This window comes from Lethenteron reissneri, chromosome 63 (assembly GCF_015708825.2).
Source record: "Lethenteron reissneri isolate LAM-NWPU_2019-01 chromosome 63, ASM1570882v1, whole genome shotgun sequence".
NCBI classification, from domain to species: Eukaryota; Metazoa; Chordata; class Hyperoartia; order Petromyzontiformes; family Petromyzontidae; genus Lethenteron; species Lethenteron reissneri.
In genome coordinates this window covers 2,820,926-2,832,263 of record NC_083841.1, presented here as the reverse complement: position 1 = coordinate 2,832,263, position 11,338 = coordinate 2,820,926, and the positions used below count along the sequence as shown (strand labels likewise).

Here is an 11,338-nt window from a genome sequence, read left to right as displayed (position 1 = left end):
CCGCGAGAATTCGATTTACGACGATTCCGATTTATTGGATCGATTCATTTTCGCGCTGTCGATTCGGAGTCGATGATGATTATTGATTTGTGTGTGTGTGCGGTTGAACTTCTTTCGCGCCGTACGTTGCCCGCTCTCTCTCGCGCTGCGTCACTTCCGTTCCCCACACCCCCCCCCCCCGCGAAAACTCGATTTACGACGATTCCGATTTTATGCATCGATTCATAATCACGCTGTCGATTCCGAGTCGGGGATGATTATTTATTGATTTGTGCGTGCGGTTGAACTTCTTTCGCGCCGTACGTGGCATCAAAATAACAATAAACTAAAACAACAAAGAGCAGTTAGTGAGTTTTCGTGTCGAGATTGAAAAAGTTGCATCTGTAGACTGTACGGATTGAGATCGATTATGCGTTAAACTGTGATGGAAAACAGAATTTCTAAGCTGCTGCTATTTCACGCTGTATGTCGATTGTTATACCAGGCCGACGATGTCTTAATCGAATCGTGAGGGAAAATGTATCGATTAACGACTCCAGATTTTCCCTTCACATTTATAATCAACGTGGTGTTTTTGTATTTTGCTGCGATAAATGTGCAGGTGATAAGCCACTTCGTTCGCTTCTGACAAATAGCTAATAGCTCATTTTTAGTGATTTGCTTAGGGGCGTCCATAAATGACGTCACGCGATTTTGGACGAGTTTTGACCCCCCCCCCCCTCGTCACGCGGCGTCACAAAAAGTCAGACCCCCCCCCCCTCAAAAATGACGTCACAAAGCTCTGCCCCCCCCCCAAAAAAAATATAAAACATGCTTCAAATCGCGTTAAACTATTGTCATTGTAGTGCGTATTTAATGTGGCGCTGCACTCTGATGTTGTAGGAGAACACATTTATTAAAAAGTCTATTTAATTAAGTGGAACGTGTTGTCTATATTTATTTAAAGTTGCGCATTTTGATGTGACGTCACGTTTCTCAAACCCCCCCCCCCCTCGTCACACATCGTCACAATGTCTAACCCCCCCCCCCCCAGGTGCGTGACGTCATTTATGGACGGCCCCTTACCTTTCCTATACTTTTTACTCCATATTATTTTTTGTATTGTTTGTTGTTGTAACTTTCCTACTCGTCCCTTACTGGACATCTTCATAGCTCATCGTATTTCTCCAGGATAAATAAACATTCTGAATCTGTGTTGGGATTGGAAGAGCCATGGGCAGTCGTCCGTTGATGACGTTACGTCCTGTGCTGCAACACTTCCCTAACCAAGATGGCCACTAACACCCACGAAAGGTGACCACTCACACACCACTAAAGATAGCCGCTGACACACCCCCACTAAAGATGGCCGCTCACACACACCTACTAAAGATGGCCGCTCACACACACCTACTAAAGATGGCCGCTCACACACACCTACTAAAGATGGCCGCTCACACACACCTACTAAAGATGGCCGCTCACACACACCTACTAAAGATGGCCGCTCACATACGCCCACTAAAGATGGCCGCTCACATACACCCACTAAAGATGGCCGCTCACATACACCCACTAAAGATGGCCGCTCACATACACCCACTAAAGATGGCCGCTCACATACACCCACTAAAGATGGCCACTCACATACACCCACTAAAGATGGCCACTCATACACACCTACTAAAGATGACCGCTTACACACCCCCACTAAAGATGGCCGCTCACACCCCCACTAAAGATGGCCGCTCACACACACCTACTAAAGATGGCCGCTCACATACACCCACTAAGGATGGCCGCTCACACCCCCACTAAAGATGGCCGCTCACACACACCTACTAAAGATGGCCGCTCACATACACCCACTAAGGATGGCCGCTCACATACGCCCACTAAAGATGGCCGCTCACACACACCTACTAAAGATGGCCGCTCACATACACCCACTAAATATGGCCGCTCACATACACCTACTAAAGATGGCCGCTCACATACACCCACTAAGGATGGCCGCTCACACCCCCACTAAAGATGGCCGCTCACACACACCTACTAAAGATGGCCGCTCACACACACCCACTAAAGATGGCCACTCTCACACACCCCCACTAAAGATGGCCGCTCACATACACCCACTAAAGATGGCTACTCACATACGCCCACTAAAGATGGCCGCTCACACCCCCACTAACCTTTAACCTTCTAGAAAACAAACAAAAACTCAAACACGTTCGTCAATAAAACTGCGCCCTTAAAAGAAAGAGAAAAAAAACGTCCATCCTGCTCATACGCTCCATCTGTCACAGCTAATCGGAAGTGGGCGGGGCGAGCTTATCGGAAGTGGGCGGGGCGAGCTAATCGGAAGTATGGATGCTCGGAAGTGGGCGGGGCAAATCGGAAGTGAGTGAGACTACTCGAAAGTGGGCGGGGCTAATCGGAAATGGGCGGGCTAATCAAAAGTGGGCGGGACTACTCGGAAGTGGGCGGGGCTAATCGGAAGTGGGCGGGGCTAATCGGAAGTGGGCGGGGTTAATCGGAAGTGGGCGGGGCTAATCGGAAATGGGCGGGCTAATCAAAAGTGGGCGGGACTACTCGGAAGTGGGCGGGGCTAATCGGAAGTGGGCGGGGCTAATCGGAAATGGGCGGGGCTAATCAAAAGTGGGTGAGACTACTCGAAAGTGGGCGGGGCTAATCTGAAGTGGGCGGGGCTAATCGGAAATGGGCGGGGCTAATCAAAAGTGGGTGAGACTACTCGAAAGTGGGCGGGGCTAATCGGAAGTGGGCGGGGCTAATCGGAAGTGGGCGGGGCTAATCGGAAGTGGGCGGGGCTACTCGGAAATGGGCGGGGCTAATCAAAAGTGGGCGAGACTGCTCGAAAGTGGGCGGGGCTAATCGGAAGTGGGCGGGGCTAATCAAAAGTGGGCGGGACTACTCGAAAGTGGGCGGGGCTACTCGAAAGTGGGCGGGGCTAATCGGAAGTGGGCGGGGCTAATCGGAAGTGGGCGGTGCTAATCGGAAGTGGGCGGGGCTAATCGGAAGTGGGCGGGGCTAACCGGAAGTGGACGGGGCTAATCGGAAGTGGGCGGGGCTAATCGGAAGTGGGCGGGGCGTCGCATCGGCAGAGAACTTCACTCCACGTGGTCGCTTCTCCTCCTCCGACTTCCCGCGCCCGCGAGGTTCCTCCGTGAAGCGAATCGCCGCCGAGAGGAACCGAGCGGCTCGTTTCGTTCTTCCCGCGCTCAGAGAGAGACACGAGCACAGCATCAGCCCACCCCGGCCGCCTGGAACTTTCGCGATGGTGAGGAACAGTCGGGGAGGGAGCAGCTGCGGCGGCGTGGTGCGGCCTAGTCGCGCAGGCTTCACGGCGCACGTGTGCGAGGAGAGTTTGGGGTTGTAAGCGATGAACACTTTTAGTCGGCGACACAAACTTTAAACAACTAACTGTGGAAGAGGCGACGTTTTTAGGGTAGTGGATTTTAATATCGCGTTAGCGAGAGGGGAGGGATAATCTACGAAGAAAGGGGCCCTTGGCCCTGATTGTAGCCTGTTATATTTAAATGTTAAGGGACCAAACGCGTTGGTGGTTAATGTGTTGCGAGATATTTTTGTGCTATTGCTGCACAACCATTTAGTTTGTTTGGTGGTGATAGTGGTGCTGCATTTTAGCGGCGGTGCTGATGGTGAGCACTGCTTGTGGGAGACTCGTGGTGGTAGTTGATTGAAGGGGAGCGGTAGTGTAGCGGTTAGCGGCCAACACCGGTGACGATTAACTGAACCGGTCCTAGGTCGACTCGGCCTCAAATGAGTACCTGGTGCGGTGTGTAAACATCGCCACCGGGGAGACAAAGGCGGTCGGGCGTGGCGCTGGCCACCCACCCCCTCGTGTACCTGTTCCCCCACCCACTTAGGGCGCCGGCGTGCGCGACCACCAAAGGTGGAGTGGCTTTCTCGCCATGTGGGAGGTGGTGGGAATGATATTCTTAGGTTTTTTCGCTAAAGTCACGTAGGTAAAACATCAAAATTAATAAAAATAAAATAAAGATCACGACGTTTCGGAGGCAACACAAGTCTCCGTCATCAAGTGAGGCAATGAATCATTGCCTCACTTGATGCAGCTAATCTGGCTGTGACGGTCCCACCTGATGACGGAGACTTGTGTTGCCTCCGAAACGTCGTGATCTTTATTTTATTTGTATTAATTTTAATGTTTTACCTACGTGACTTTACCGAAAAAACCTAAGAATATGAATCATTGCAGTCACGAAAGCTTCAAATCTAGAAGTGGTGGGAATGAATTTATTTGTCTATTATTTTGCAGAGTGAAGCGGAGGTGAACCCCAAGGCGTACCCGTTGGCGGACGCCACCCTCACCAAGACGATGCTGGACTTGGTGCAGCAGGCGTCCAACTACAAGCAGCTGCGCAAGGGAGCCAACGAGGGTGAGAGAGTGTGGGGGGGGCTTACATGAACGGAATGTGCTCCCTCGGTTGTTTGCGATCGTCGCTGTCCGCGAAGTCGCAAACCTGGAACTTCTACACGGCTGCATTGAGAGAGCGGTAGAGCGATGAGAGGCAGAGGGATGGGAGGTGAAGCGATGAGATGTAAGGGGATGATAGGCAGAGGGATGGGAGGCAGAGGGATGATAGGCAGAGGGATGGGAGGCAGAGGGATGGGAGGCAGAGGGATGGGAGGCAGAGGGATGGGAGGCAGAGGGATGGGAGGCAGAGGGATGGGAGGCAGAGGGATGTGAGGCAGAGGGATGTGAGGCGGAGGGATGGGAGGCAGAGGGATGGGAGGCAGAGGGATGGGAGGCAGAGGGATGGGAGGCAGAGGGATGGGAGGCAGAGGGATGGGAGGCAGAGGGATGGGAGGGAGAGGGATGGGAGGCAGAGGGATGATAGACAGAGGGATGGGAGGGAGAGGGATGGGAGGCAGAGGGATGATAGACAGAGGGATGATAGACAGAGGGATGGGAGGCAGAGGGATGGGAGGCAGAGGGATGGGAGGCAGAGGGATGGGAGGCAGAGGGATGGGAGGGAGAGGGATGGGAGGCAGAGGGATGGGAGGCAGAGGGATGGGAGGCAGAGGGATGGGAGGGAGAGGGATGGGAGGCAGAGGGATGGGAGGCAGAGGGATGGGAGGCAGAGGGATGGGAGGCAGAGGGATGGGAGGGAGAGGGATGGGAGGCAGAGGGATGGGAGAGGGATGGGAGGCAGAGGGATGGGAGGCAGAGGGATGGGAGAGGGATGGGAGGCGGAGGGATGGGAGGTGAAGCGATGAGATGTAAGGGGATGATAGGCAGAGGGATGTGAGGGAGAGGGATGATAGACAGAGGGATGGGAGGGAGAGGGATGGGAGGCAGAGGGATGGGAGGGAGAGGGATGGGAGGCAGAGGGATGGGAGGCAGAGGGATGGGAGGCGGAGGGATGGGAGGCAGAGGGATGGGAGGCAGAGGGATGGGAGGCAGAGGGATGGGAGGCAGAGGGATGGGAGGGAGAGGGATGGGAGGGAGAGGGATGGGAGGCAGAGGGATGGGAGGCGGAGGGATGGGAGGCAGAGGGATGGGAGGCAGAGGGATGGGAGGCAGAGGGATGGGAGGCAGAGGGATGGGAGGCAGAGGGATGGGAGGGAGAGGGATGGGAGGCAGAGGGATGGGAGGCAGAGGGATGGGAGGCAGAGGGATGGGAGGGAGAGGGATGGGAGGCGGAGGGATGGGAGGCGGAGGGATGTGAGGCGGAGGGATGGGAGGCAGAGGGATGGGAGGCAGAGAGATGGGAGGGAGAGGGATGGGAGGCGGAGGGATGGGAGGCGGAGGGATGGGAGGCGGAGGGATGGGAGGCGGAGGGATGTGAGGCGGAGGGATGTGAGGCGGAGGGATGGGAGGCGGAGGGATGGGAGGCGGAGGGATGGGAGGCGGAGGGATGGGAGGCGGAGGGATGGGAGGCGGAGGGATGGGAGGCGGAGGGATGGGAGGCAGAGGGATGGGAGGCGGAGGGATGGGAGGCGGAGGGATGGGAGGCGGAGGGATGGGAGGCGGAGGGATGTGAGGCGGAGGGATGTGAGGCAGAGGGATGATAGGCAGAGGGATGGGAGGCAGAGGGATGGGAGGCAGAGGGATGGGAGGCAGAGGGATGGGAGGGAGAGGGATGGGAGGCAGAGGGATGGGAGGCAGAGGGATGGGAGGCAGAGGGATGGGAGGCAGAGGGATGGGAGGCAGAGGGATGGGAGGCAGAGGGATGGGGAGGCAGAGGGATGGGAGGCAGAGGGATGGGAGGCAGAGGGATGGAGGCAGAGGGATGGGAGGCAGAGGATGGGAGGCAGAGGGAGGGAGGCAGAGGGATGGGAGGCAGAGGGATGGGGGCAGAGGGATGGGAGGCAGAGGGATGGGAGGCAGAGGGATGGGAGGCAGAGGGATGGGAGGCAGAGGGATAGGAGGCAGAGGGATGGGAGGCAGAGGGATGGAGGCAGAGGGATGGGAGGCAGAGGGATGGGAGGCAGAGGGATGGAGGCAGAGGGATGGGAGGCAGAGTGATGGGAGGCAGAGGGATGGAGGCAGAGGATGGGAGCAGAGGCGGATGGAAGGCAGAGGGATGGGAGCAGAGGGATGGGAGGCAGAGGGATGGGAGGCAGAGGGATGGGAGGCAGAGGGATGGGAGGCAGGATGGAGGCAGAGGGATGGGAGGCAGAGGGATGGGAGGCAGAGGGTATGGGAGGCAGAGGGATGGGAGGCAGAGGGATGGGAGGCAGAGGGATGGGAGGCAGAGGGATGGGATGGCAGAGGGATGGGAGGCACGAGGATGGGAGGCAGAGGGATGGAGGCAGAGGGATGGGAGGCAGAGGGATGGGAGGCAGAGGGATGGGAGGCAGAGGGATGGGAGGCAGAGGGATGGGAGGCAGAGGGATGGGAGGGCAGAGGGATGGGATGCAGAGGGATGGGAGGGCAGAGGATGGGAGGCAGAGGGATGGGAGGCAGAGGGATGGGAGGCAGAGGGATGGGAGGCAGAGGGATGGGAGGCAGAGGGATGGGAGGCAGAGGGATGGGAGGCAGAGGGATGGGAGGCAGAGGGGATGGGAGGCAGAGGGATGGGAGGCAGAGGGATGGGAGGCAGAGGGATGGGAGGCAGAGGGATGGGAGGCAGAGGGATGGGAGGCAGAGGGATGGGAGGCAGAGGGATGGGAGGCAGAGGGATGGGAGGCAGAGGGATGGGAGGCAGAGGGATGGGAGGCAGAGGGATGGGAGGCAGAGGGATGGGAGGCAGAGGGATGGGAGGCAGAGGGATGGGAGGCAGAGGGATGGGAGGCAGAGGGATGGGAGGCAGAGGGATGGGAGGCAGAGGGATGGGAGGCAAGAGGGATGGGAGGCAGAGGGATGGGAGGCAGAGGGATGGAGGCAGAGGGATGGGGAGGGCAGAGGGATGGGAGGCAGAGGGATGGGAGGCAGAGGGATGGGAGGCAGAGGGATGGGAGGCAGAGGGATGGGAGGCAGAGGGATGGGAGGCAGAGGGATGGGAGGCAGAGGATGGAGGCAGAGGGATGGGAGGCAGAGGGATGGGAGGCAGAGGGATGGGAGGCAGAGGGATGGGCAGAGGGTGGGAGGCAGAGATGGGAGGCAGAGGGTGGAGGCAGAGGGATGGGAGGCAGAGGGATGGGAGGCAGAGGGATGGGAGGCAGGGGGATGGGAGGCAGAGGGATGGGAGGGAGAGGATGGGAGGGAGAGGGATGAGAGGTGAAGCGAATGAGATGTAAGGGGATGATAGGCAGAGGGATGGGAGGCAGAGGGATGGGAGGCAGAGGGATGGGAGGGAGAGGGATGATAGACAGAGGGATGGGAGGGAGAGGGATGGGAGGCAGAGGGATGGGAGGCGGAGGGATGGGAGGCAGAGGGATGGGAGGGAGAGGGATGAGAGGTGAAGCGATGAGATGTAAGGGGATGATAGGCAGAGGTATGGGAGGCAGAGGGATGATAGGCAGAGGGATGATAGGCGGAGGGATGGGAGGGAGAGGGATGAGAGGTAAGGGGGTGGGAGGTAAGGAGATGATTGCGCAGCAAAGTGATGCGCAGCATTCTCGTAGTTTAAGATAAGTTTATCCATAAATTATTTATTTTGTTTATTAAAAAATGTATTGTTAACATTTTCAATTATTTAATAGCTTTTGTATTTATCCGCAAAATTTGATATGCACGAGAATCTCCGGAACGTATCCCTCGCGAGTAACAAAGGGATACTGTGTTTATGTATCCACTATATACACAAATGCATACACAATATCCATACCTGTCAACTCATACGGTCTACCCGTATTCTTGTACAGGGAAATTTTATTTTCAGGTCCATACACCATACAGCCGTTTCAATACGGGCAAAAACATTTATTTGTTTGTGTTTCTCCCTTGTGATGGGACTTTGTAGAATAAACGTCGAGATTCACAAGGGGCGTGGGGTGACCAGTAAGGTCTGAATTGGTCTGTAATAAGGCAGTGGGCACTGATAACGGGTTGACGGGTATCAATAGATAAACGTACCTGCGGAGCGTGTCATGTTAGAACACGCGTGTTCTCGGTCAGCATGTTGAACAGCAGTGCGGTGGGGCTTGTGTGATGGGAGTTCGATCGCTCGCTACGGCCAATGTCGGTCACAGGTGAAATCTGAACTCCTCCTGGGGTCACATGCTCCCTCAATCTTTACCAAGCCACGCTTGACCAGCAGGGTGAAGTATGGTCAAACGGGCCCCCCCCCCCCCGCGACTGGCGTGGCCTTTGATCCGAGGATGGATTGACGGACCCGTAGCAAGAAAGTATTTTTTTTATTTTTTATGCGATGTGGCAAAACCACCTTGAACCCAAAAGCCGATGGGTGCAGGGCTTGTGAACCGTCATTCTAGAAATAATGAGAGCTTGCAGGGTGTGCCACTCGCTAGGTCATATAGTACATTATAATATGGCAATTAATAATCCGATTCGCACACCTCGAGAAATTGTCACAAATTGGACTCCCAATTCGATTCCACAAAACTGATTCCTCCCTCCCTTGCACCCTCACCTTCCCCTACTGCCGTTCCTCCACCCTCTTCTACCCCTCTGCCCTCCTACCTCGCGTATCACCCTCTCTCTCTCACTTTCCTCCTCGCTCTGTCGCTCCCTCCTCCCGCGCAGCCACCAAGACTCTGAACCGCGGCACGTCCGAGTTCATCGTGATGGCGGCCGACGCGGAGCCACTGGAGATCATCCTGCACCTGCCGCTGCTGTGCGAGGACAAGAACGTGCCGTACGTGTTCGTGCGCTCCAAGCAGGCGCTGGGACGCGCCTGCGGCGTCTCGCGGCCCGTCGTCGCCTGCTCCGTCACCATCAAGGAGGGGTCGCAGCTCAAGCCGCAGATCCAGGCGGCGCAGCAGAGCATCGAGAGGCTGCTCGTGTGAGGCGGTCGCCGCGGCAGGAGAGGGCCCCCCCCCCAGAGGTCGCAACCGGGTACCTGATACCCGTACCCTACCCGATAGCCGGCTACCTGTACCCAGCCGGGTACGGGTACCCGTTTGCGACCCTGGTGCGGCCGGGTATGGGTACGGGTAGGCCGTGAGTCACTGATGAGTAACTGTTTGTCACTCATTTCCCAACGTCTTGTCTCTTCTCACAATTCAAGTTCCTAGAATCAACCCACCCGCGCCTGCAACATGGCTTCATCCCAGAGGTCGCAATCAGGTACCCGATACCCGTACCCTACCCGTACCCGGCTGGGTACCCGGCTGGGTACGGGTACCCGTTTGCGACCCTGGTGCGGCCGGGTACGGGTAAGGAATCAAAACCCGTTTGCGATCTCTGGCCCCCCCCCCCCTCCCCGCAGCGGTAGATAGCTCAAGCCTATCGCCGTGGGGAAAATTTATAGCAGCAGCTGAAAAGTCTAAAATGCGTGATGTTAATTTTCTGAATGTGGAGGGAGGAAAACCGGGGGACCCGGAGAAAAATTCCACGCGGCCACGGGAGGAGAGAGAACATGCAAACTCCAAATATACAGATGTCAGTGTTAAAATCGAACCGACTCCGTCCTGTATACAAGGCGAGGTAGTTAACATCTCTTAGCCACCGTGGCGCCCCTAACGGCTGGGGTCAGTGGTGCCCAGGTGGTGGGGGGGTAATTGGACAGGCCCCACCACCCAATAAAAATTTCACTATTTAAAGAAACCTCGTGATTTTGTCAAATTGCTGAAAGTTGCTGCATGCGTCACCTGTGTGGGTTCCACGCTCTTGTGTTGCTGGCCCCGTCTTTGTTTTTTTTGGCAGAGGGTCTGCGACCGGTTCACGCTGGGACGGCGCAAAGCCAATCGGCCGTCGCTTGTTATATTTCCGTTGATGTAATGTCTCTCGTTCGTTCTGTGGGAGACTTTTGCGACGGTGGAGTGTGACGCACTGGGCCGCCTTAATTTGGCTTCGCCTTGGAAGCCAGCAGGTGAATGGGTGTGTGTAACAAGAGTAGAGGGTTATATTGCTTTTCCTTCAAATTTCTACTTATTTGGTTTTGATCAATGATTTCATCGTAAGCCTTTGTAACGATGCGTTTTATTCATTGTAAGCTTTTGTAATAAAACTACTGGAAATACGCGCGGAGAAAGAGCTGTCATTTTATTTTCATTTTGGTCCCGAGTGACACTGTTTGCACAATGGACCTGCTCCCCACACCTCGCCGCTTTGATTTTATCTCCTTAAGCCGCAGTTGAAAGGTAAGGGAGATAGTTTCCTAAACCTCCCCTGCATCTCCATCCAGCAGTAAGCAGGGAAACTTCTTCACAATTCTAGCAAATTGCCTGATGAAGCTGGTTGTAATCCTCAGCAAAACGTCACAGTACAGGTAGTCCCCGAGTTACGATCTTACGATGGCGATAGCGACAAAATTGCCATCAACAACCTAACATCGTTCAAGTATGCAGACGACTGACAGAATCTTGGTGAGTAGAGTACAATGATACGATACGTTCAAGGTATGTGAAAAGTTTTTATAGCAGATAGGATTGTTTCCTGAAAACTTTCTATTAAATTGCAGTTCATATAGGTAGGCTAAGAATTTACCTTGTTTTTTTACTTTAAATTTTACTGTGCAATACAGTATTGTACTTAATAAATACAGTATATAGTTTATACAGTACGGTACTGTAAATTGCTGTTTTGCTAAATTATCATCGTTCTTTGACTCCTGGGTATGCTAGCCCATCTTCGACTTACGATGGGGTCGTAATGCATCTCCCATCATAAGTAGAGGACTGCCTGTACTTGGATTGTAACAGTGAATTTACTCTTAACACCGGTTAGTGCCGTAGTAACCAATTGGCACGTTTTTTGTTCAAGTGTCGAAACATTCTAATTGGC

General features: G+C 55.1%; 1 protein-coding gene across 1 annotated transcript; it reads left to right on the top strand.

Annotated features, from left to right (window-relative positions):
• Positions 1-3,077: 3,077 nt before the first annotated feature.
• On the top strand, positions 3,078-10,576 carry LOC133358744 (NHP2-like protein 1). Its single transcript, XM_061577190.1, has 3 exons — positions 3,078-3,280; positions 4,301-4,421; positions 9,137-10,576. The coding sequence occupies exons 1-3, from the start codon at positions 3,278-3,280 to the stop codon at positions 9,397-9,399; spliced, it is 387 nt and encodes a 128-aa protein (XP_061433174.1). The 5' UTR covers positions 3,078-3,277; the 3' UTR covers positions 9,400-10,576.
• The last annotated feature ends 762 nt before the right edge of the window (positions 10,577-11,338 follow it).

What these genes read in the sequence shown, in the direction of transcription:
- LOC133358744 (XM_061577190.1), top strand. An exon ending in GCGCAAGGGAGCCAACGAGG is followed by an intron (nt 4,422 to 9,136) that starts GTGAGAGAGTGT and finishes CCTCCCGCGCAG; the next exon opens with CCACCAAGACTCTGAACCGC.